General features: G+C 54.9%; 10 protein-coding genes across 10 annotated transcripts; 8 read left to right on the top strand and 2 right to left on the bottom strand.

Moving 5' to 3' along the window:
* Nucleotides 1-3,771: 3,771 nt before the first annotated feature.
* PG998_005429 (uncharacterized protein) lies at nucleotides 3,772-4,659 on the top strand (the record flags this gene model as incomplete). The annotated part of the gene is made up of 1 exon (XM_066872247.1): nucleotides 3,772-4,659. One exon carries the CDS (start codon nucleotides 3,772-3,774, stop codon nucleotides 4,657-4,659), a length of 888 nt encoding a protein of 295 aa, XP_066732344.1.
* Nucleotides 4,660-5,176: 517 nt separating this feature from the next.
* PG998_005428 (Exonuclease) lies at nucleotides 5,177-5,749 on the top strand (the record flags this gene model as incomplete). Its single annotated transcript, XM_066872246.1, has 1 exon — nucleotides 5,177-5,749. One exon carries the CDS (start codon nucleotides 5,177-5,179, stop codon nucleotides 5,747-5,749), a length of 573 nt encoding a protein of 190 aa, XP_066732343.1.
* Nucleotides 5,750-6,356: 607 nt separating this feature from the next.
* On the top strand, nucleotides 6,357-8,334 carry PG998_005427 (Phosphoglucomutase; the record flags this gene model as incomplete). Its single annotated transcript, XM_066872245.1, has 4 exons — nucleotides 6,357-6,436; nucleotides 6,592-6,689; nucleotides 6,760-6,963; nucleotides 7,028-8,334. The coding sequence occupies exons 1-4, from the start codon at nucleotides 6,384-6,386 to the stop codon at nucleotides 8,332-8,334; spliced, it is 1,662 nt and encodes a 553-aa protein (XP_066732342.1). The 5' UTR covers nucleotides 6,357-6,383.
* Nucleotides 8,335-8,813: 479 nt separating this feature from the next.
* Nucleotides 8,814-9,650, top strand: PG998_005426 (uncharacterized protein; the record flags this gene model as incomplete). Its single annotated transcript, XM_066872244.1, has 1 exon — nucleotides 8,814-9,650. One exon carries the CDS (start codon nucleotides 8,814-8,816, stop codon nucleotides 9,648-9,650), a length of 837 nt encoding a protein of 278 aa, XP_066732341.1.
* An 886-nt stretch (nucleotides 9,651-10,536) lies between these two features.
* On the top strand, nucleotides 10,537-11,616 carry PG998_005425 (uncharacterized protein; the record flags this gene model as incomplete). The annotated part of the gene is made up of 1 exon (XM_066872243.1): nucleotides 10,537-11,616. One exon carries the CDS (start codon nucleotides 10,537-10,539, stop codon nucleotides 11,614-11,616), a length of 1,080 nt encoding a protein of 359 aa, XP_066732340.1.
* Nucleotides 11,617-12,470: 854 nt separating this feature from the next.
* PG998_005424 (uncharacterized protein) lies at nucleotides 12,471-12,677 on the top strand (the record flags this gene model as incomplete). Its single annotated transcript, XM_066872242.1, has 1 exon — nucleotides 12,471-12,677. One exon carries the CDS (start codon nucleotides 12,471-12,473, stop codon nucleotides 12,675-12,677), a length of 207 nt encoding a protein of 68 aa, XP_066732339.1.
* Nucleotides 12,678-13,356: 679 nt separating this feature from the next.
* PG998_005423 (uncharacterized protein) lies at nucleotides 13,357-14,421 on the top strand (the record flags this gene model as incomplete). The annotated part of the gene is made up of 1 exon (XM_066872241.1): nucleotides 13,357-14,421. The coding sequence occupies one exon, from the start codon at nucleotides 13,357-13,359 to the stop codon at nucleotides 14,419-14,421; it is 1,065 nt and encodes a 354-aa protein (XP_066732338.1).
* Nucleotides 14,422-14,887: 466 nt separating this feature from the next.
* Nucleotides 14,888-17,676, bottom strand: PG998_005422 (transferrin receptor-like domain-containing protein; the record flags this gene model as incomplete). The annotated part of the gene is made up of 3 exons (XM_066872240.1): nucleotides 14,888-15,082; nucleotides 15,164-15,346; nucleotides 15,382-17,676. The coding sequence occupies 3 exons, from the start codon at nucleotides 17,674-17,676 to the stop codon at nucleotides 14,888-14,890; spliced, it is 2,673 nt and encodes an 890-aa protein (XP_066732337.1).
* Nucleotides 17,677-20,504: 2,828 nt separating this feature from the next.
* On the top strand, nucleotides 20,505-20,792 carry PG998_005421 (uncharacterized protein; the record flags this gene model as incomplete). Its single annotated transcript, XM_066872239.1, has 1 exon — nucleotides 20,505-20,792. One exon carries the CDS (start codon nucleotides 20,505-20,507, stop codon nucleotides 20,790-20,792), a length of 288 nt encoding a protein of 95 aa, XP_066732336.1.
* A 1,530-nt stretch (nucleotides 20,793-22,322) lies between these two features.
* Nucleotides 22,323-23,993, bottom strand: PG998_005420 (uncharacterized protein; the record flags this gene model as incomplete). Its single annotated transcript, XM_066872238.1, has 3 exons — nucleotides 22,323-23,401; nucleotides 23,481-23,619; nucleotides 23,778-23,993. The coding sequence occupies 3 exons, from the start codon at nucleotides 23,991-23,993 to the stop codon at nucleotides 22,323-22,325; spliced, it is 1,434 nt and encodes a 477-aa protein (XP_066732335.1).
* Between the last annotated feature and the right edge of the window lie 403 nt (nucleotides 23,994-24,396).

Raw genomic sequence — 24,396 nt, 5'->3', positions numbered from 1 at the left:
CCTTGGGATGCTCCCCGTTAGGCACGAAAGTCGTGGTTTCTCTTGACCGAGCTTTGTCGGAAAGACGAGAACTCGATACCCAATCGCAGAAGAATGGCACCCCCTCAGAAGCCTGGAAGATAGGTAGAAGTATCATTTGCCTTTTTAATGATGTTTTCTGGGAGTCCATAATGCAGGAACATGGTCTTGGGGGTGTATGAGCTGATCAGTCACAGCGCGGAATACTCTTGCTACAATGCTTCCATGGTATAAAGTGATTTTGTCCTGGTCCAAGGGAATCAAATACAGGGCTAGCAGCCAAATCCGGCCGCTATCGTCTTTGAAGAGCGTACGGATGCGGTGTTACTGTGGGCCCATCGTAACTGTTACCAGCTTCAACATATGTATAATGAGCGCTTTCGGTACTGACCAGCAAGCAACAAGAGGGGTCTACTAGTTGGGTATATTGCTATATTAACCACGACGAAAAGCTGCCCCGGAACCACACTCGAGTCGGCCCGATTCACCCACAACTGCTGGCTGAGAGTATCCAATATTATTCTAGAAAACGACCCTTCCCCCGGTGACCCCATACCTACGGAGATTTTGGGCAACGGACTCTAGAAAATATAGGCTAGGACAGGATAAGACCACCATGTCTGAACAAGCGGCGGGCATATAAGCCGGATTCGGTTATCAATGACAGCATAGTAATAAAACGTGCTAAAGCTGAACGAGCTAGAAGCAAAGGCTTGATGTGCCCAGATATTCGGATATGTATTGAGGATGCAAACCCCTTAGCCAAATACGGAGTACATTGTGATACCGTAAACGTAAAGCTAGGATAAAGAGATCGGTCCCGAGCACCACCACCTAATCCACTCCTAAGTCTGGAGGTCACCCCAATACTTCGCTACTGTGATCTGAGTGTGGATATCAACTCATCTGGGGCCTGGGGCCAGGGACTCGTGAGATATGAACAATAGCGACTCACTAATGCTCGGGTAGCACCTTCTCCGTTGAAATCTTCAACGTGAATGGGGTTAAGTCACTGAATCGCCTCGAAGATATGCCAAGGTTCTGCTGTGGTTGTGATAAGAAGCAACACCTTTCATTGCTTGTGCAACACTCAGCTGGATTGTGGGAACGATTGCATATCTTGACTATCCGAAGCCGCTTCGCGGTTCTACACATTATCGATTACTGCTTCCCCAATACTTTAGTCATCGATCGAGTCATTAGGCTAATCCTACAGCTGCTAATGAGTTCAGCGCTCTAGTTGGTCATTATCCCTAGCTGCTAGTCTCTCTAGCCGCCAAGCTGTTCAGCCGCTAGAATTCCCCGGCTGGCTAGTCGTTCTAGACGCTTACTGTGTCAGGGTTATCTCTCGTACCTAGCTGTCGACTATCGTCAGCTTTCCCACCGCCAAGTTACCTAGTTGGTAAACCGTTACATAATATGCTCGCTGTCGGGACGCGAACAAACATCGTACCATGATAGTACGATAACAGCAAGTCGCAAGGAGACGTTCACAATAGACAAGTCCAGTAGCACAAAGCGACTAGTTCGAAATTTACCTACCAGGAGGATGGCCTCGAGATCAACAAATGAGATCTCGTCGCAAGGGTCATGTTGTATTGACAACATGGTTTCTAGCTGCGCAGATATTCCGCAAACGGCATCTCGAACCGTCGAAGAGCCGCGGATGATCTCCCGTCGCCTAACCATGGGCCATAGTCAGGGCACTATGGATTTCTAGAATTCACACCTGGGCGCTAACATCGGAAGAAAACAGAAGGTAGAGGCGAACGCGCTTGTTGTAGATGAATATATCAAAGACGGGGTCTTCTTGGCAATGATGCGAGAGCTTGCTTGAATTGCCTAGGTAGGGCTATTGCCAATACATACTCGGTGATCTGGGGAAGGAAGTTGTGTTGCGGGGATGAGAGTCTAACGTCGGTGAGATCGTCGGCCGTTCTTCCCCAAGACGGCTGGAGTATTGGCTCTGGGGTGGGTAGGTGGGTTGGTCAATCACGCACACATGGCGAACAAGGGTATGCTACAATCGCCTGCACATATCAGGGGTGCAAGTTGCGCAAAGTGTCTCAACCCCTCGGGTGGTAGGCGGCCAGAGCGGCCAGGGAGACCTTCTTATAACTGCCGAACCGAACAGAGTGTCGAGATGGAAAAAGCACATTTTGTTGTTTGGAAGCAACATGAGTTGGCTGATCACGAGTCTCGAAGGGCTGGTCAACAAATTGCATTGATGCCAATACCACACATCCAGCACATACCTGGCAGACCTGATGCCAATAATTGGCCATTGGTCGCTTCTATGCGGAGGGGGCACCCGATATCACGCGAGGCGCGTTATGAATTGACAACAGGGTGCGCCGCTTCCTTCCGAGAGGGGACCAGGGAGGAATGACCTGTTGATGATGATGATGATGGTGGTGGTATTTCCAGGCGGGTCAACTAAGGACGTAGCGTGCGTAGAGTAGTGCGCGTACTGTATGTGCTTAGTCTATCACATAGTCGTAAATGAGCTGCCCAAGAGCTTTAGCAGTTACCGGAATCCTGGGACCTGCGGTGGGTGTGGGTGGGATTTTGTGGTCTTGTCCTGGGGCCCCGTATGGGGAACCCAATGAAACCGCAGCGTACGGCGGATGATATTTCCCAAGCTAAGAGAAGCAGCAGCAGCAGACAGGCTCCCAAACAAGTACGTGGTTTTTGGACCTTTTCTGTCTTTCTCAATTGACCAGGTCGTACAGCCTGCCCGTACGTTCGGTTGGCAAGACCAAGGACTAAGAACGCCATGCCACGCTATCCCGGGATGCAAGGTTTACCTCACCCAAAGCATCGGGAGATGAGCGTTGCCCCCGGAATCGCAAACAGTGGCCTGTCAGCTTGTTAGTTCACGCATGGATTCTCTCTCGGGCAGCTTGCCGAGTGGGCGGGATGGTGTGCTGGTCTGGTTCTCTCGATACAGGCACAGGCCTCGAAGGAATACATAGTAGCCCGAGCCTCGAGGTGCGAGGGGCAACGCGAGCAACATGTCGAGGGGAACCCTGTCGAGGAAGTGCAAAAATGATCCCCAATAATGTGATCGGCCGCGGAGTAGCAATCTTAAGGGCATTTAAGTCAGGGATCTAGACTTAACCTGTTTCCTTTTCCGGTGTTTTTACTGCGTTCTTGGCGATGCTCATGCAGGGCCTTGGGTGTGAGGGGGCCTTCTCTTTGCTCGCTTCTGCTCGCTAAGCGTACCTGCGTGCCCCTGGCGTCCACGTTAGCCTAGCCCAAATAAAGGTTGGGACTTGAATGGCCGCCACAGGGGGTCAGAGCACCCACCGTCTCCCAGCCTGGAGGGCATGAGTATACATACTCCAGGGCAGCCCGATGCATTACGGCCAAGGAGTGAGTGTTCTGTTTCCCACAGGTGATGACCAGCACCAGTCACTTTATTCGGCCATAATCTCGGCCTCATCTATCGCCCTCTATGATTCTACCAGCCCACGATGGAGATTCCTGGCTTCGGTCGAGGGCGACTGCAGCAACGGCCGACAATGCCGTACCGAATCCGCCAATAGTAGACCAGGTCGGCCTTGTCGTCGAGGTCTGGTCGAATGGATTTTGGTAAGCACCTCCCTGATAGTCCACGGCGTCGCGAGAAAGAGTCCAAGTGGGCTATGGAAAGCAGCAGCTAACACCGTAATAGTACGCACCCAGCCTGCTTGCCACCCACGCGAAGGCATATACTGACTGGTGGACATAGTGCTAGGATGCCTCATCATCATGTCGTTTCTGACCATCGCAAACATGAAAAAGGGCGTGCTCTTGCATAAGTTGATTCTCCTCGAGGTACGCATAGTGCCGAACCACACCCGCCTCGTGTATGCCACCACCCGACTAACCATGATGACACAGCTCGTCCTCGGATATTGGCAGAGCTTCTACATCTTCTTCCCCGACCCCGCCTATGGATGGGTTCTGTCAGTGGGCGCCATACCGCTGAATATATCTTGGTCGATCCACAATGTCGTCGCTTGGATGAAGCTGCGGCCCTTCCTGTCCAAATGGCAAAGCCGCATCTTTATCGGAACCATCATCCTCGTCCAACCGTACTGGGTCGTCGAGATCTTCGCGAACTTCGCCTACTTCCACGGCATGAACGACATGTTCCTCAAGACACGTCCATTCGAGGCCCTGTTCCGAGACCCGTGGTGGGTGATTGCCTGCATCCTCTTGATCCATAACATCCGGAAGCGATACGAGATGAGATACTCGCACGTTTTGATGGCCTCGGCCAAGTTCACTGTGATGTTGGCCGCTATGTTCATCAGCATTGTGTTTATTGTGGTCGACATCCTTTCGGTGACTGATGCGTTCAAGAATTTCGCGGCCGTGGGCCTGAACCCGTGGTGGAAGTTGGCCATGATCTTCAAGTGCCTCACAGACTCGGTCATCCTGGACGATTTCAAGACCACTCTCGATCGCCTGTGGGAATTCCAGATTGCGCGTCTGACGAGTTGCGAGGTGGCCGATTCGCATGAATTGCAGGTCAGGCCAACGACATCTCACATATCTGGCGGAAACGACGCGTCAGTACGCTCACAGTCCTTTTCGAAACATGGGCCCGAGACGTCAGTGAGATCGCAGTCTTTCTCCAAACATGGGAATTGACAAGCCTTGTACGGGGTTTTATGTTTAAACTGCTTTTTAATTTCTGCCCGCAAACCTTTAGCGTACGTGCGGCGGTGCGAGCCAAAGTCCAGACTCGGGCTGCCATGTATATCATCATGTATTGAACATAATGCTAATTACAAAAACGTTGGACCGTTTACTATGTAACATATATCAATCGAAACCAAGCAAAACCATTTTGGGCAATGGGCGAAAAGGGCCGAATGGAAGCGATGCTGCAAAATGGAACAGCTCCATCATATTATAGCACAGGCACTCTTGATCGCTAAAGTACAGTGGCCGGTTGCAGGCGGTCTTATCTTTTTAGCCTTACAGCTGAATGCACATTCGGTCACCTACTTGCCTTTTGAGCATCCATTTGCAACAATAATTATAACAGCAAACATCAATTGGGTAACAACCATAACCGCCTCAAAATGTCGACAAACGATGCCCTGGTATGGATTGATTGCGAGGTGAGAACCCCGGTGGCGGAAGGAAGCAGGCTTTTACCAGAATGTCTGACATGCTGAACCCGATCTTGGGTTGGTTGCAGATGACTGGGCTAGACCCCGACCGCGAGGAGATTATTGAAATCTTCTGCATCATCACCAATGGCAACCTCGACGTGATGGACGAGGCTGGCTGGGGCACCGTGGTCCACCAAACCAAGGAGCGGATGGACATGATGGACGACTGGTGCACCAAGACGCACGAGAAGAGCGGTCTGACGGCCCGGGTGCTGGCGTCGACCGTCACGCCCGAGCAGGCCGCCGACGAGCTCCTGGCCTACATCCAGAAGCACGTCCCCGAGCGCCGGGCCCTGCTCGCCGGAAACAGTGTGCACGCTGACCGCGCCTTTTTGAGGAAGGAGCCCTACAAGAAGGTCACCAGGCACCTGCACCACCGCATCATGGACGTGAGCACTATCAAGGAGGCGGCGAAGCGGTGGTGCCCGCGCGAGGTGAACCGCAACGCCCCTCAAAAGCAGGGCTTGCACCAGGCCAAGGAGGACATTTTGGAAAGCATTGAGGAGGCCAGGTACTATAAGGATGCCATATTCCAGGCAAACACAGCCAAGAGTGCCTAAGCAAGCCGGCTGACGGCAAGCAATGAAACAATGAAACCAACCGGTAAACTCAATCGTACATGTCATCTAACCCCGGTGCCGGTGCCGTTGGATGCCAATTCTTGGAGTCTGGAGTGGGGATCTAGACCGCCACGTCCAGCAGAGAAGTGGCTTGAGATGGATATTGGTGGGTGTACAGCTAGTTAGGGGGGACGCGTGGTGGCTGGTTCTGGGTTCTAGATTGATCTGGCACGTCAGCCAGCCGCTCAAGTCGGAAGAGATCTATCGAAATGAGATAAGGTGTCATGTAGAGTGACATATCCAATGCATTGCAAGTCGCCTATCACCCTCTCGGGTCCGATCCAGTCGAGAGGAGCGTTGCCCGCATGCTTTGCTTCCTCAACACCCTTTGGCGGGATGAAGTCATTGCGCTTGGGGGGTGGTTGCCCCACCAGAGAGAGGTCGTGCCAATCAGCTAGTGATTCCACTACACGACGACTATTGAAGCTCCCCTCACTGTTTCTTTCAGGTAATGGATGGGACTGGAGCTTGTTGGCCTCTTAAGCAACCGGGCCTCCGTCACCTGTGGTTGCATTGATTTCCCTCTCTTCCACATCAACATTGCCGCCGCCAAATTCTCTCCCCCGAATTCACAATGAGCGTCAAGACTGTCGAATTCAAGTCCTTCCAGGACCAGAAGCCCGGAACGTACGTCTGATCTTCTCTCCTTAGCTACCCCGCCGTCCATCATCTCAACAAAGCTCCACCGCCCCCGTGAAGCGCCACGACACGAAGGACGGGCTTGATGCTACGTGTTGGTTGATCTGGCATTTCGACGCGTGTCGCTAACAGTACCAATGCAGTTCGGGTCTTCGCAAGAAGGTCAAGACCTTCCAGGAGCCTCACTACAGTGAATCATTCGTTACCAGCATCCTTCTCTCTATCCCCGAGGGCGCCAAAGGTTAGCAGCTTCCCTGTTGCCAGGCTCAACATCCATACCTGTCTTTAAGCGTATACCTAACCTCCTCTAGACGCCTTCCTCGTCATTGGTGGCGATGGCCGTTACTGGAATCCCGAGGTGGTCCAGCTGATTGCCAAGATCGGTGCTGCCTACGGAGTGAAGAAGCTGTTGATCGGCCAGAACGGTATCCTGTCAACTCCGGCTGCTAGCCATGTCATCCGCAAGCGCAAGGCTACCGGCGGCATCCTTCTGACTGCCAGTCACAACCCCGGTGGTAAGCCCCTTACCCCTCGATGTGTGAATTCACTCTTTCGGGGACTGATGGATTGAAACGCCAGGCCCTACCGAGGACTTCGGAATCAAGTACAACCTGGCCAACGGTGGCCCCGCCCCCGAGTCCGTCACCAACAAGATGTACGAGACCTCCAAGACCCTGACCTCATACAAGATTGCCGATATCCCCGACGTCGACATCTCCACGATTGGCACCAAGACATACGGCAGCCTCGAGGTCGAGGTTATCGACAGCGTCGCCGACTACATGCAGATGCTCAAGGATATCTTTGACTTCGACCTGATCAAGAAGTTCTTCGCCAACAACAAGGACTTCAAGGTTCTCTTCGACGGCCTGCACGGTGTCACCGGTCCTTACGGCAAGGCCATTTTCGAGCAAGAGCTGGGTCTCCCCGGCTCCACGCAAAACTGCATCCCTGCGCCCGATTTCAACGGTGGTCACCCCGACCCCAACCTTGTCTACGCCCACTCTCTCGTTGAGAAGGTTGACAAGGAGAGCATTCCATTCGGTGCTGCTTCAGACGGCGACGGTGACCGCAACATGATCTACGGTGCCGGTGCCTTCGTCTCGCCCGGTGACAGCTTGGCTATCATTGCCCACCACGCTCAGCTCATCCCCTACTTCAAGAAGCAGGGTGTCTACGGCCTTGCCCGCAGCATGCCCACTTCCGGTGCTGTTGACCTGGTGGCCAAGGCCCAGAAGCTGAACTGCTACGAGGTGCCCACCGGCTGGAAGTTCTTCTGCGCGCTGTTCGACGCTGACAAGCTTAGCATCTGCGGCGAGGAGAGTTTTGGTACCGGAAGCAACCACGTCCGTGAGAAGGACGGCCTGTGGGCCGTCGTCGCGTGGCTGAACATCATTGCCGGTCTTGGCGAGGCCCATCCCGACACCAAGCCCAGCATCAAGCAGATCCAGGAGGACTTCTGGAACACCTATGGCCGAACCTTCTTCACCCGCTATGATTACGAGAACGTTGACTCTGATGGCGCCAATAAGGTTGTCAAGGTGCTCCAAGACCTGGTTGCCGACCCCAAGTTCAAGGGCAGCAAGATCGGCGATCGCACTGTGACGGATGCAGGAAACTTCTCCTACACAGATCTCGACGGCTCGGTTGCTTCCAACCAGGGCCTGTATGCCTGCTTCTCTAGCGGCAGCCGTATCATTGTCCGTCTGTCGGGTACTGGATCATCTGGTGCGACCATCCGCCTTTACATCGAGCAATACAGCGACGACAAGTCCAAGTACGGTCTCGATGCGCAGGAGTTCCTTGCACCGGAAATCAAGTTCGCCACGGACCTGCTTAAGTTCAAGGACTTTGTTGGCCGTGACGAGCCTGATGTCAAGACCTAGAGAATCGGTGCTAAGACCTAAAGAAAAAGCGGGAATATGTATCCTAGAACAGTATATCCTCGAACAAGCAAGTACAATTAATAAATCGATACCAACACCACTGCCAGTTAAATGATGAATGCCTATGGTCATTTGCTTAGGTAAGATCGCGTTTCGCATGTGATGCTCGGCCGAAAGTGGGTCCATGCCTGGGAATGCCGACGACCGACGACAACCCCCTGAGCTTGCATAGAATGGCATTCTCATCAGTCAATCACCATTTCCAAAGGGCTGCATTTCACCACCCGCTAAACGTCTTCCTTCGGTTGCTTTTCTTCCGCATTCGGTCTTTCTTATACGCAACAGCTGCAGCCAATAATCGGTCCACAGACTCTGCCTGTTAGTAGGTCTATTCACGCATTCGGCGTGTTACTCGCTGCGCTTACGGGCTTCCAGGAGCTCTTGTCTAATTCACCGAGGAACCATCTGCAATAAATAAAATGGCCAAAACACATTTCACGGTGACTGTTCCGTCAATCCCCGGCCATGTCGGCGGCAGTATTACCTGCACCGAACCCGCGCCTCAGGTCTACCTGTTGACGCTCAACTCGCCCCCAGACAACCGGCTGACACCGCCTATGTGCGCCGCCCTGCTCGAGGCCCTGGACCGCGTCGAGTTTGGCGGCCTGCTGCCGGGAGGCACGCCCGAAGGCGTCCTGGTCACCACGTCGGCCATACCCAAGTTCTACTCGAACGGCCTGGACCTGCAGCTCGCCATGTCCACCCCGGGGTTTACGGAGAACAGCCTGTACCCGCTCTTCCGCCGGTTCCTGACCTTCCCCATGCCCACCATCGCTCTGATCAACGGTCACTGCTTTGCCGGTGGCTTGATGTTGGCCATGCACCATGACTACCGCGTCTTTAGCGGCGGCGACCGCGGTTATATGGCCGTCAACGAACTCGAGTTTGGGGCGCCGCTGCTACCACCCATGGCCGGCATCTTCCGCGAGAAGCTGCGACCGGACGTGTACCGCGAGCTCGCGCTCGAGGCGCGCCGGTTCGGGGGAAAGGAGGCCTTGGCGGCGGGCATCGTCGACGCATTGGGTGGACTTGGAGCGGGGGATGATGGCGAGGGTGTGCTGAAGCTGGTGAGGGAGAAGGGTTTGGTGGCCAAGGGCAAGATGGGCGTCTACGGCATGCTGAAGCAAGAGATGTACCGTGGGCAGGTCGCGCTGCTGGACGCGAGGGGCCAGGACGTCGTTAAGGCGCCAGCGCTAATGGAGGCAGAGAAGAAGAGAAAGCATGAGGGGGCGCTGAAGGTCAAGGCTAAGTTATGATTTGGTCTTTCTGAATGGCGCACGTACATTTTTGCTGTTTTATTCTTCCTTCGCCAGGCACAATAAGATCCCTTTTCCAGGGGCTTTCGTGTGGCTTGCTGTGTTCCGGGCACTCTGCTCTGGAGCGCTTTCTCTAGTTCTGTAATATTGATGGACGCAACGCAGATGCCGCTGCCAGAGCGCTAGATTATCTCACCAAACATCAGATGGGGATCGCTCGACTTGGAAGAATTGAGAACGCCTCAAAGGTCCAACTGCCGCTTCTTCATTCAAAATTTTGATAAGTACAGCGCCCTGGCAGACCCGGAGCACGTGGCAAGTTATTCGAGACTCGTAACTTTTGGATTGCAGCGGTAGTGCGCGGCGAGCACGAGGTAATCCAGTACCTGACAGCTCTCGGTTTAGAAGCGGTTCTTTTCCCACCTGGGCTAGCTGATATTTCATGGAGAGATAATTATACTTAGGAATATATCATTGAGAAATAAATATTAGGATCTAGGTAACAAACACACACGTGATGATGCTCTGTCTTCACAGTACCACGTTTCAGTGGCTGACGATGTGGGTTAAAACTATAGCTATATACACAGTGAACAGAGAGCCTTAAAAACGCATCTGGTTTTGAGACATGAATACAAGTGGCCAAGAAGACAACAATCTCAAATGACCGCTGGCGAGCCGCTTTTTCTCAGCTTGACTGCCGAACTACTTAGTATCTGCCTTGAATGAACTCTGTGTGTAAAACCTTGGTGGGCACCTTGCTGAACCATAGTAACATGTAACGGAGATGGATTGAGTATTTCTTTGTCCAAGACAAGAAAATGATACTCTGTCACGCGCAAATTTATGTCGTTCACCATAAGTTCCCCATGTTGAATCGGTGAAGATGTGGAAACGACACCCATTCTTACTGAGACCAGCATTGAAGGGCCTGGTGATCCTGAGCGCCTTAATTTTCTTGTTTTGTGAACTCCGTAGGTTTTGGTTCGGTTTCCAAAACCAGCGGCTACCATCCCTATATCCTCAAACGCCGCTTGTTGCCTCTGTCCTTGAAGTGGGAGAAGAGAGTGCGCAGTTGCGGTTATCATCATCATCGTCAGCTCTTGATATCAACAACGAGATAGCGAAAAGGATCTGGTTTAAACTGGGCCCCAACGGCCTCAGCGACGATGCCCAAAAGTGGACGGCTACGTGCCTGCAGCAGAATCCGGGCTACGAGGCGCGGTTCCTGACGGACGTCGACGCCGACGCCTTCTTCGACGCCCGGTTTGCCGCCGCGCGCCCGGATATCGCGGACACGTACCGCGCCCTCACCGTGCCCATCATCAAGGCGGACCTGCTGCGGTATTTGCTTCTGTACGCCGAGGGCGGCGTCTGGTTTGACACGGACATCTCATGCGAGGGAATCCCAATCGACCAGTGGGGAGTTGTTTCTGCTGGCTCTGCCACTAATACCACGCTCGAGCAGCGTCGCGGCGCCCGCGCCCGTGCCAGCCTCGTCGTGGGCTGGGAGTTCGACGTGGGCATCTCTTACGAGTTTCAGCGGCAGTTTGTGACCTGGGCCGTCGTAGCCCAGAAGCGGGAAACGCCGCACCTGCTGGCCGTGGTCGACGACATCGTTAGCTCGATTCACGAGACGGCGGGCAACCAGAACTTGACGGTGGCTCAGTTGCGGATGGACAATATCCCTGACGTCGTGGACTTTACGGGGCCTGTACGCTTTGCGAAGAGCATCATGAGGTCGTTGGGACTGGACAGTGAAGAAGAGAAGGCGTACCACCAAATTCTGGAGCCCAAGCTGGCCGGCGAGGATGTCTTGATTCTGCCTGGGTATGCGCTCGCGGCGTCCGTGAACGAGTATGAGCCCAAGGATAGTGCTAGCGTGGGACCGGCGCTGGTGGTGCATCATTACGCTGGATCGTGGAAAAACGACTTTGGAGGAGAGAAGAAGGATGAGAGTAACTAGACGCCAGTGGCTTACATTGTCTGGCGATATGGCCGTTTGGTTCCGTTTATATATTTGTCCCTAAGGTGTGCAGTAGCGGCGGCTGAAGCTTGAAAAGGTTACAAAGGTGGGATGTCTATATTGATGGGGAATCGTCGGCCAAGAGGGATGAGGCCTGCTTGATGGAATGTGGAGGCAAAACAGAGAAGATATGTGACATTGCATTTCCAACAGATCTTCTTGTCACTGTGGTCCAGCTTTGCGAATCTGCATGGAAGCCCGTACTTGTAGTTAGGATTTTCTGACCAAGAAGAGCTTCTGCCGATGCCGAAGCCCTATATTGTCCTCGAATAGGTCAATTGTTGCAAACACCTCAGTTTACGCTATACTACTTGGCCAAAGGGCTGAGGGGTCAACTCAGATAATTTCTTTTTGAATCCCCTTTTCTTTGTATGCAGACGGACAACCTTTTCCACACTCCGTGTTGTTTTGACTTCTTTTTCCACCTTTGATGATGTCCGAACTCCTCGGGGCGTATGCCAAGGCCAGCCTCCAAACCGTCTATACTTAAGCTGCCATAATATCCACCGATCCACCCTCTTGGTTAGTCATCTCGCGGCCGCCAGAACGGGCGGATGGGGAGTTAGACGGAGAACCGAGGATCCGAGTCGACGCAAAGGCAGTCGACGCAAGGGTCTTGTTGCTTTGCAGCGCCCTGTATCGACATCCAACATCCACTCTGGCCGAGAATGCTGGGTACGATGAAAGAGAAAGAGCCGGGTGGTGGAGCGCGAGACGGGCCGGGTGGGCCGCTAGAAGAGCTGGATCAGCTCACTTTTTATGGCTGGAGAACGACGCATTGCAACCGACCGACGATGCGCTCCTGGCCTGCGAAGTCTGCGAAGTCAGCGAGGTCGGGCTGGCACAGAGAGATGCAGCTGTTCAGTCACACGGCTATGTTTGCTTTCGAGATCGGAGAAGCCAAGCCGGGGGGCGACTCCTCACTCCCCATGATCGTCAGCCAAGACGCCCAAACGAGCGCTGGGCAGGCGAGAGGCGCCATGGGCCAAAACGTGGGGTAGCTCGTAAGCTCGAACAGGACTCGATGGAGACGCCTTTTGCAACTGCTGATTATCGCCTGACCTTCTTTCACCCCGTTCGCCGTTTCATTGTCACCGAGCCGCGGAGCACCGCACCATGGCTGGACGAATCAGCAACGTCCAATTGCCTGCGCACTGCTCAAGATAGCCGTTGCCGCAAGCACCGCACCACCTCCCACCAGCCCCCAACCGTAACCGTAACCGTCCATCATCATCCCCGCCGCGCGCCATGCATCCATCCTCCATCCTGCCCCCGGGGCCGCAGGGGCCGCAGGGGGACTGAATGCACCAGCAAACGAATCCGGACCCCGATGTCTTTGCTTATACTCGCTTAAAACCACCCCGTGACTAAAATCTGACTGGGCCCAATAGTCCTGGACGAGAAAAGCAACCATGATAGGGTACGTGGGCTCTGGGCCTTGGCTCGGCCCAGCGCAACCCATCCCGCTTACCTTTCCCCTGAGAGTACATAAAAGATGCGAGGAACCTCCCGACCGCCCACGACAGCTGACCGGACACCTTGTTGGATCCCCATGCCCGTCACCACCAGCACCACCCTCGCCACATTTCTCGCCCATTCGCCTTGCGTATCTAACTCCCAGACACCAAATCAACATTGTCTCCTCATCATCCATTATATCCATCTGGCTATCGGAACAATATGGACTCCTACTTTACCAGCGCCCCGGCCGAGGTCCGGCTCATGATCTACAGCCACCTGTTCACTCACCCCAATGACGCCGCCATCGAGATCCGCAACGCCGGCGAGAACCGCCTGCCGAGGACCCCGATGCGCATGCGCAGCCGCTACCACGTGCTGGAGAAGCAGGCGATGCTGCAGCGCCGGTGCAGCTACGAGACCACGTACTACTACCATCAGCCGCAGTCCCCGCTCCCTTTTCACCAGCAGCAACGCTACCTCCCCGAGGCGGCGCCCAAAGTTGTCCAAACTGCGGGGGAGGTTGAGGGAAGACCATCTTCCTCTAGCAGCAGCAGCCGTAGCAGCGCTAGCAAAAACGGGCATAGTGACGATTACTACATCTGCGCGGCGCTGATGCGCGTATGCCGCCTCGTGCACGCCGAGACGTCGCACCTGGTGTACGCGAAGCACGCTTTTGATTTCGGCGCCGATATGGAAGCCGTGGAGCCCTTCTTGTCGGACCTGACGCCCGGCTCGCGCGGCATGGTCCGCGAGATCTCGCTCTACAAGCGCGGGCCTGTCGCGGGCTACGGTTTCGACAGCGACCGCTGCGAGTGGCGGGCCGTATGCCGTTATCTGGCCAAGCTACTCCCGGCGTCTTCGGGCGAGAGCGCCAGTGCCGAGGAAGATGCTGCCACGAGTGGCGACGGCAAAGACCAACAGCTGCAGGTGAAGAAGAACAAGCAAGCCCAGAGGTTCCGGCAGTACGAACGCCAGGGGATCCGCAAACTGCGCCTTGTGGTCCAGTGCGGCAGGCCCTCGGCGGCCAGCCGCGCCGAGGTCCCGCGCGAGATGTCGGCGGCCGACTTCCAGCTTCTGGCCGATATCAAGCACGAGAGCCTCGACTGGGTCGCCGAGCTGGCCCAGGGCGTCGGCGGCTTCATCGAGGAGCTCGAGATCGTGCCGCACGTCGTGCACTGCCCCCCGCCCTCCAACACCCGCATGATCCTCTTCGCCGCCCTCTCGGCCAGCGTCGAGAGGGGGCTCGCCGAGTTTCTGAGGAAGCAGTTGAGGATGGTGGGTTAAGGCAAAACTTATAGCACAAAGAAGGAACCAACAAAGCACCTAATCTAGCCAGTGAATTCTATTGTTGGCGCTTGGGTAGAAGGAGGGGTTTTAACGAATGATGACTGTATTATGCCACGTATTTCTATTATTATTTTTACGCTATTTTCAATTCAATTACCATAGTTAATGTTATCTGTAAAACCAAATCGTGATTGATATTGAAATCCGCTATATGCAACTGTACCAAGTAACTGCTATGTCGGCCGTCTGCCGCACGTACGACTTACCAACTGCGCAAAGGGCGGCATTACGGAGTAGCCATATCTATCAATGTCACGTCGCTTCAATGGGAGAAGAAATTACAGGTGAAAATAACGACAAAATAGAATCAATAGTTGCCCCATGCGCCGAGTAATGCATCTTTCCTCCTTGTCACTCTCAAAGCTGATCCCACGAGTTCCTTCTCGTACACACACTGACATGTCTAATCAGATTTCTCTCGAATCAGCACCTTTGCCGCCTCTGATATGATCTTCCCCGTCTTGTCCGTGATATTCTGTGCCAGCTCCAAGTCGCCCGACTCCACCGCGTCCCTGATCGCTGGGAAGTACGCCTCGTCATACCCCGACCACAGTTGCGGGCCAAATATCGTATGGACAAATTGCGTCCGATTTGGTATCTGGTGAGGCAATCTCGTGTTAGCAACGCGTATTCTCGAATGTGACGGTAGAAGGAAAAGAGAATCAATATTATGACGTACCCCACCACCATACTCAAGGTCCAGCAAGGCCGTCTCGAAGTCAGCCATCCTTGAATTGTAAGCCGTCCGCAACCTCCCCAGCGCCGCCGGCTCCCAGCCGTTCGCGCTCGTCACGTCCTCTTCCCACTTAATGGCCCAGAGCTGGGCCTGCATCACGGCGTTCTCCACCTCGTCGATCGCCTTCTTGATCGGGGTGAAATCGAGCTTGACCCCTTGACCTCGCACCACTTCCACAGGTCGCTTAGGTACCGCCCCATGGCGCGCGCGTACGCGCCGACGTCGAAGGGTAGGACGGGCTTGTCGGCGAGCTCGAGGATCAGCAGGGACAAAACCTGACCGAGCAGGCCGTGATACATAAGATCCGGGTCGCCCACGCGCGTCATCCAGTCGAAGTTGTCGTAGCTCGAGTGGTAGGGGAACCGATCGCCTTCGAAGCGCAGGTCGAGCGAGCTGGTCCCCGCGATGTCTTGAAAGGCGACGTAGTCGCTGCCCGCGCCCAGCCCTTCAAGGTGCGCCCGCCGCTCTTCCCAGAGCATGCGCAGCGACGCGTTACGTTTTGTGTCGTACACGCGCTCCAAGACCTTGGGTAGGACAGCTTTGAACATGGGCGACCCCGCGGCGGCGAAATCAGCGCCCGTCACCGCCGTGTCGAGGTTGACATAGGCGAAGGCATCGGCGCGGAGTGCGTCCAGGTTGTTCTCGACGTACTCAGTGCTGCCGATGAGGTTGTACTCTTCCGCGTCCCAGCTCATGAACTCGATGGTCCGGAGCGGCCTCCACCCGCGGGCCAGGAGGTCGCCGAAGACGCGGGCCACCTCGAGGAACACGGTCTGACCGCTTCCGGGGTCCGTCGCACCGAAGCCCCACGCATCGCGATGGCTGCCGATGATGATGCTCTTGTCGTTCTGCTCAATGCCGATGATCTTGCCGTAGATGTTCCAGATGGGCTGCTGCTCGTTTTCGTCCTGTTCGTTCTTCAGCCGAACAATCGGAGAGGATGCGTTGCCCGACCACCACTCGACGTCCGGCACGCCACCACGCCAATCGTCCGCGCATGGCTCGCCGAATCCTTGGATGTGCTGCAGCAAAACCTGCGCGTCGCGCCAGGCCAGCGGAAGGCTGGGGATCTGCACGAGGCCCTTAGTCTGCGTCGGTGTCATACGAGGTTGGCCCTTGGTGCTCGCCCAGCCGGGCGTGAGCACGTCTCCAACTACCCAGCTCATCAAGCTGACGCCGCCCCTCTGGACGCCGTCTTTCGGCATAAACCTTCCCTCCGGCGCCGTTTCACCCTTCACGAATCCGTCATCGGCAGGGTCGCTGTAAATGATGCAGCCAGCAAATCCAGCAAGCTCGGCTGCCTTGATCTTCAAGGCCCGATCACCCTGCGTGCCGTAGTAACGCACGAGGGCGATGGCACCCTTGGTCTCGATACCCTTGTCCTTGAGTTTCTGGAAGTCCTCCCTGCTGCCGTAGTTGGCGTAGATGAGCGGGCCCCGGACGTCGCCGGATTTCGAGTGGCCGTGGAAGGCCAGGGTTTGCCTCCCCGCCGTGGCGCCGTGGGTATCGTCCTCCTCCAGCTTGGCGCTCCATTTCGCCTTCTTCCCGTCCTCGTCCATGATCTGGACCGCCCGGCCGTCCGGCTTCGGGTAATTCAGGTACACGTAGTACTCCTCGGAGCGGACGTCCTCCAGCCCGCTCTTGACAAAGGCGTTGTGGACGTCCATGGCCAGGGCGTAGTCGCCTTCGGTGCCCGCAATGTGGGCGTAGCGGGTGAAATGCTCCAGGGTGTCGCGCATCCGCCCCGTGCTGATGGCCACCTGCACGTGGGCCCGGACGCTCTCCGGGTCAAACATCTTGCCGCCAACGCGGCGGGAGAAATTGGCAAACAAGTCGCTCATGAAAATCAGGTATAGGAAGCCCATGACAAGGAAAAGGGCCAGCAGCCGGCCGATAAGTATAAGGACAGCGGCGCTGTCCATGCCGATCTTCGGTAGCCTCCACCTCCTCACATTGGAGCTCGTTTCCTCGGTGCCAGATTCACTCCTGGACTCGGTGATGCCGTCGGTCTGTCGGGGGAGGCGCACAGTGAGACGGGGTAAGCGCCATCGCCATTTCCATTGCGGGAGGGAGAAGTTGATGCGTTTCCGCCATAATGACGAATTGCTGCTGGCGCTGGAACCGTTCAGTGGGTCCTCGACTTCCAGCTCTTGCATCTCCCGTCGCATCTGGGCATCCTCGGGCGCGTCGTCGTCATCGTCGCTCTCGAGACTCCAATTGGACTCTTCGTCGTCTGTTTCAACATGCGGCGGCCGGTAGCCGGCGGGTACTCTGGGCCGCTGGCCTGCGGACGAAGTTAGGAGGGACTGGGCTTCTGTTTCGGCGTCGGGCCTGAAGTCGGCAGGCGACCGCGGCGGAGGTTGCCAGTCGTTGTTGGAGGTAGAGCTGTGGACGGCCTCGTCGTACGTGGGAATCGGCGGCGCCGGGGTATAGTGCGACTTATCGTCGGAAGGCATGGTTGCGCAAGGAAATAGGAAATCATGTGATGATGTTGGTTGTGCTTCGTTACTCGAGTCGCCCCAGAGGTCGGGGAAATAGATGTCGTGGAACAGTTAGGAAGCTCATGTGCCGCGGAACAGAGCGTCGTTGTAGTAGCGAACGAGCGATGGAGGTATGATGATGGTTTGGTTGATTACGAAGCCGATAAGTGTGGTAAGGAGTGAAGGGCTGGAATATACCAAGAACAGAGTGGCTAATCGACCAAGCGGCTCATCCGTCCAAGCCACCAGTGACAAGGGACGGCGATGTTCGAAATGCCGGGTGAACAGGGACGCCTGGTATGGCAGGCAGGCTTGGTAGGGGCGAAATTAGGTTGGGAGTCCTACGTAGACGGGGAATTGACGATCCATCGAGTTCGTCGAAGGCAGCGCTGAATTGATGGATGTCTCGGGTCTTGTCAGCCTGCAAGTACAGAGACGGCCAGCAGTAGGCTTAGCAGGTTAATCAATCAATTCAGGTGTCCTAAACCCGTTAGTAATCGGCTATGCACAGCCACTCTCTGTCTGCTCTTAGGGGGCCTGGGGGCCTTGGGCACTAACCTTGGCGCCTATGTTTCCGGGTTTCCGGCACCCTACAGAGGGCCAGAGTGCGTAGCTTATTACGTGCATCTTCATCTCAGAATTACGGGAACCTCTATTGGCAGAGCGAACAACAAAAAGACGGATGATATTATCTGACTGCTAACTAAATAACCAACAAACCCCTGCCCCCCTCTCTAAAACTTGAGCAAATACGACACGTACTCCCACTGCGGCAGGGGGATCGTGAGATAGTACCAGTCGTTGACGTACTGGGCCCGCGTCAAGTCGTTGGCCGCATGCCATATGCTGGCCTTGTGACCCTCGGCCCCAATCGTGAGCAAGGCGCAGACGATCAAGATGAAGGCAATGATCGGCAGGGCCTTGGATAGGTAGCCCTCGGCGGAACCCTTGTCGCCGACCGGGTTGCCCGGCGGGTTGCCCCCAGCCTCGGCGCCGTTAGCGGTCGGGGGTGTTGCCGCCGCCCTGGCACCTGTTCCACCACGCCCAAAGATATCCGTGAGCCCTTCGAACCTGCCAGTAGGCGCCCGAGCGGGCGCTCTCGACGGGTCTCGCGGCGCCAGCGTGGTCTCCCCGAGGGTCCCAATCGACGCTGCATCCGCCCCGCTGCTGCTGCTGCTGGGGGCCTTGCTTCCTTCTCCAGCCGAGGCAGCCTTACCACCGGCGGCGACAGCAGCTATGGCAGCTGCGAGTGCTTTCTTCTGGCTAGCGGCAGCACCGGCAAGAGCATCCTCGAGTTCCTTCTTGCTAGCGGCAGCGGCGGCTTCGTGTTCCTCCTCACGAATGGCCGATTCCATCTTTAATTCATCGGCGACCTTTTCCATACGCGCATAGGCCGAAACTACACGAGCGAGCTCCCGATTTGCTTCGTTGCGCTCGTTGGTCATGGCATCCAGATCCTTCTTCGCCGCGGCCCACTGCTGCTGGTATGTGGCGATTCTCTGCTCCGGCGTCTTGTCGTCCTCGTCCTCTTCGGACACGGTGTCAAGCGTCCCCTTGCCTGCCGGTACTTTCCCAAGGGCCTCCACGAGCTCGGCGTTTCGCTTCCCAAGTTCCTTCATCTGCTCATCCTTGACTTTGCTATCTTCTAAAGCAGTTTGGAGCTCAAGGTTTTGGGCTTTCTTTTCCCGGAGGGCTACATGATCGTTCACTAGCTTGTCATGCTTCACCTGGAGATCGACTAATTCCTTCGCTGCGTCGCCACCCTTCGCCTTCTCCATATTCGCCTTCTCCGTCTGGTCCTTCATGGTCGCCTTCAGCTTCTCGATCTCATCCTTGAGTTTATTTTCGCTGCTTATGCTCCCCTCAAGCTGTTCCAAGAGTTTGCTCGTGTCCTCGGCGTTGCCGGCGGCCGCCTTCTCGGCTTCGAACTGCTTCAGTCGTTCTTGCTGTTCCTTCACGATCGCGGACAGGCTCTTTTCCGAGTCCACGAGCTTGTCGCACCTGGCCTTGAGGCTCTCCACCTCCTTGTTGTCGTCTTTCTTGCTGGCCTCGATGGTTTCCTGGGCCTTCACGGCGTCCTCGTGCTTCTTGGCGAGCTCTTCTTTCTCCTGGACGAGGTTGGCGTTCTTCTTCTCGACTTCACGGTGGGTGGTCTCAAGCTGTTCGTGCTTCTCCTTAAGACCGCTGACCTCCTTTCTTTGCTCCTCGGTGGCCTTTCGCTCATCTTCGAGTTCCACCACGAGGGATTTGAATCTGGTCTTCTCGGCCGTGATCTCCTCCTGCGCCTTCGACAACATGTCAGCGAACTTACTCAGCTCGCCGTCCCTAACGCGTTTCAGCTCGCTGAGCTCATTCTTGTCTTTTTCCGCCTGATCGCGCAATGCCTTGATGGTTTCCTCGGTTTCGGCATCTTGAGCCTTGCTACCGTTTTTGGCAGCATCAGCCTTCAATTTGAGTATTTCAATTTGAGCCACGTCCCATGCTTCATTGGCTTCAGTTCTGGCCTGCTGCGCGTCATCTAACTCGCTTTTTACAAGTTGTAGCGCTTCCTCGGCCTTCACGCGCTGGGACTTCTCTGTTGCAAGTTCGGTTACTTGAGATTCCATCTTTGCCTCGAGCTCCTTCACTTTTGCCTGCATTGACCCCTTCTCTTTATTGAGCAAATTCTTCTTATCTGTCTCCCCTCTCAACTCGGTTTGTAACTCATCGCGTGTCGCCTCAAGGCTGATGATAAACTCGCTGTCAGAATCAACCCGTTTTTGCAGAGTGGTATTCCTCCCTTGTAAGGTCGCGAGTTCACCCTCATGCTCTTCCTTCTCTGTTTTCTGCAGTCCAGTGAGACGGTTGACTTCACGTTGGAGTCTCGTGACATTTTCTTGCAGCTCCTTCTCCTTGTCCGACCCCTTGGGCTGCTTACGGAGCTGCTCCAGCTCCTTATCCTTCTCCGCCACTTCACCCATAAGGTTATTCACCGCAGCACCCCCGACCTCGACCGCCGCGTCCTTGAACATCTTGAACTCCTTCTTCTTCATCAACACGTCGAGCTCGTTGTCGAACTTCTTCTCGAATGTGGCCAAGAACGTGTCGCTTGAGGGGCGGTCCTTCTTGGTCAGCCTTGGAAGCACGGCCTGGTCGTAAAAGGACATGTGGACAATGCTTCCCATGGTCGCCTTGAGGTCCGGCAGCCCTTTGTTTTTCAATTGCTTCCGCACCTCGGCCATCTGCTTCAGGCGCCCCTCGAACTCCTTGTAAAAATCCTCCATGAACTTGTCCTGGTCAGTGAGCTCCGGATGCTCCTTAAGGAGCTTCTCCACAATGGATAACCCTTCCTTTTTCAGCTCTGCCACATTACCAGCGAGCTTGTTGTCTGCCTTCTTCAGCTCCTCCATATTCGTGTTGATCTGGGTCTTGATCGTGTTTTTGCAAATTTTCAATCGGCCATCCGCTGAATCAGACTCGGCGGCCCCAGCCGTATTGGTCCCTCCCGGCGGTGAAGACATGGTGGGACGAGGCGTCACTCGATTATTCTTCAAAGCTGACGAGTTATTCACGTGTGCACGAATGAGATCGGAGGTACCAGAAATGGATACGTGAGTGCTGTAACTATTGCTGCTTCGCGATTGTGCAAAATGCAGATGCTCCTGGTTAAAGACAGAAACGAAAGTGGGAAATGAAGCATTCGGTTTCTGCACTGCGCATTCACAATAAGTTCACCTCGGCCATCCAGTTGTTGAAAGGTCGCAGGCAAATCTTTGTTGAACGGGTCGTGGCTGTATGCGGAATTGGGAGGTGGTTTTCATTGTCAGGGGCTTCTTTTGTCGTAGGATTAGGAGCTAGTGGTGCTGCAATGGCTGCGCACAAAGAGTCAAGGCTCTATAATGAGAGGGACTATCGTCAATCGAATTCATCACCGGCTACCCGCTGAATGCAACTGCGACAAAGATGCGTCTGAGTCAACTCTTTGGTCGGAGGGTTACGAAAACGTTGGCCCGCCATCAAGCCGTCCTAGACAGAACATTCCCTTGGTGATCCCACCCCTATTCACCACGAGACATCACCTCGTGTCAACCATGAGAAGCAGGCACTCCAGGAATGCCCGAAACGTTTTGGTCTTAAATTCAATGGATGGACTAAACAGGAATTAGACTATAATCAGGGAGCGAGGAGGAACAAGGAAGTAATCTCGTACTTCATATAATAGCTGTGGAATGCTTGGAAACTAGCTAGGTCAAAAGACATGTGGGCAAGACTCTAGGGGGACGGAACAGGTGTGGTAAACTCTCTGCCTGCTATCTCATACAAGTAAGTATAATAATGGTAGATGGCCACCTGCCACCAAAACATATATTCTATATTGAAGCTCAAGCTGTCTCACCTGCCGGGGCTGCAGCTCTGTTTAGTTGAACAACATTCGTAGTAGTGTACTATATAGTGGTAACTATTTACAGCCCATTTGCCTTGTCGTTTCCTTCGGCCTGACCGAGTCTATAAGTTGATATACTAATCTCCCCCCTAACCTCCCCCTAACCTCCACCTATGTCAGACGACGATACATAATTATGCTTTGCTTGTACAGCTCAACAATACGGAAATAATACAAAGTATAGATACTTACATTTACTTTAATGCCGCGTGAGCCGGCCGCCCGTGCTCACATGCTTCTTCTTCTTCCCCTCCATCTCGGACAGGGAGATGCAAGCGGGCTCGGCCATCGCGTCCGGCACAAAAGGAAAGCGTGTTGTGTGTTTCTGTTGTGCCTCGGCGTCCCACTCCATGTTGACCTGCAGGGTGCGCCAGATGCCCTTCTGCGAGCTATTCGACTCGGCGCAGTCCTCGTCCAACCCCGCCCGCGCCTCGGGGCTCGTGTCCTGGGCCACCGGCTCGAGCACTATGGCGTCGTGCGGGTCGTGGTTGTGGCTCTGTCCGTGCGGCTCGTCCTCGCGCGGGTCGTAGTCGAGCACCGAGTCGTCTAGCCTCCGGTGGTTCTGGCGGCTGCGCGGGTGGGAGAAGAAGGTGCTGCTGCCGAGCTTGGAGCCCAACGTGCCGCTGGACCCGCCGGAGCCCTCGCTTCGCTTACCGCTCGACCGCTCGCCTTTGAAGGCTTTGTGAAAGAATGGCCGCAGCGTCGGGATACAGGCGGCTACGATGACGACGTTCTGCTCGATGAGGCCCCAGATAACAAGTGGCACAACATCGAACACTACGTGAAGGGGGTGAGAAACTGTATTAGGCAATGCTAGAAGAAAAGAAAAGAAATGGGAGTGCTTAAATGGGTCAGACTGGTCGTTGAATAAACTCAAATAGGTGGCCTTGACAATGGTGACGATGGCCGAGAGCAGCGTGAGCCCCATCATGATGCAGAGGCCAACCCTGGTGTTGGTTGGCATCTGCAACTTCCAGAAGGCCGAGATAGGGACGACAGCCAGCACGATGTCGGTCAGGGTGGTGTAGGCCGACAGGAAGTAGGAGTAGTTGTTGAGGACGTCGGGGTTCCAGCAGGTCCCCGGAAGCTGTTTGTTCCACACCTTGGCCGTCGGCTGGCACTGCCGGAACACGATTATGATGGAGATCATGGCCAGGACGACCTGGACGATGACCATGGCGTACAAGGCGCGTGTCCGTGCGGGCCAGGGGTCGAGCAGCTTGACCACCAGGATGGCGATGGAAATGTTGGGGAAGCTGAAGGCGCCGATATTGAAAGCTGAGAAAAGGAGCACACGTCCCCCAAAGTCAGCATATCTTTCATCTGTAATTACTTCAAGGTTTTGTACGAAACTCACGATAGCCTAGCTGCTGCCACATTGCCGTGTTGACCAGACGTTCTGGTCCGTCCGACTCGATAGCCACTGCTATCGTATGCCGACCAAACCCAAGGGTCACCGAGTATGAGACGAAGGCGGAAGCAATGATGCTAAGAGCCTGTTTTATGATCATTTGTACCGTTAGCAAAATACAAAATAGTTCGCACGGATGGCATGTTGCTACGGCTCATGTTTTGTCCCGTTGCTTGCCCTTCCCCTTTCCCCCTTTCCTTCTTTTGCCAATCTTGGTGATTTGCATGAGAAACACCCACTTACCATGGACAGAAAGATGAAGAAGTCATCCCATCCGATCATCTTCACTATGCGTGCCCGAGCGAAGAGCTTCAATGCCACGACCAAGATGGCGATAGTGGTACAGATCCAGGCGACGAGGTGGATCTCGACCTGCCGGTTTTCGTTGAAGTCGACATCCGTCCTGAAAGGGAGAGGCGGCGGGGGCGGGAGGCTGCCCGTGAGTGGCTGTCCCGACATTGTCGAAAGATGCATGGACCGAACAGCTTAACAGAGAGAGCACAGGGTGGGAGGCTGCCTGATCGCTTCGTCTGCGACGAGATGGAGTGGTGTGGTTATGTCACACAAAATCAGGGGACCGAAGCTCGTTCTTAACAGATGAATTCATCACGCACGTATCTTGGGTTCTTCGGGGAGGAGCGAGATCCCTCACGACTCGACAATCACACCAACCTGGACATCCTTGGCCGGGTAGTATCCCTAGATACTGTGACTGACATACATACAACATCCAACACTCCAAGAATCTGGCAACGATTCAAGGCTACGTTGTAATCGGCATATATAGTCTTTTCACCATGCGACCCAGGCAGAAAGGATAAGCCCCGGTGGTGTGAGGGCTTAACATCCGGGATACCCCCAT

Source organism: Apiospora kogelbergensis (assembly GCF_038363985.1).
Source record: "Apiospora kogelbergensis strain CBS 113332 chromosome Unknown utg000003l_segment0_segment0, whole genome shotgun sequence".
In the NCBI taxonomy this organism is placed as follows: Eukaryota; Fungi; Ascomycota; class Sordariomycetes; order Amphisphaeriales; family Apiosporaceae; genus Apiospora; species Apiospora kogelbergensis.
This window is presented reverse-complemented; position numbering and strand designations above follow the sequence as displayed.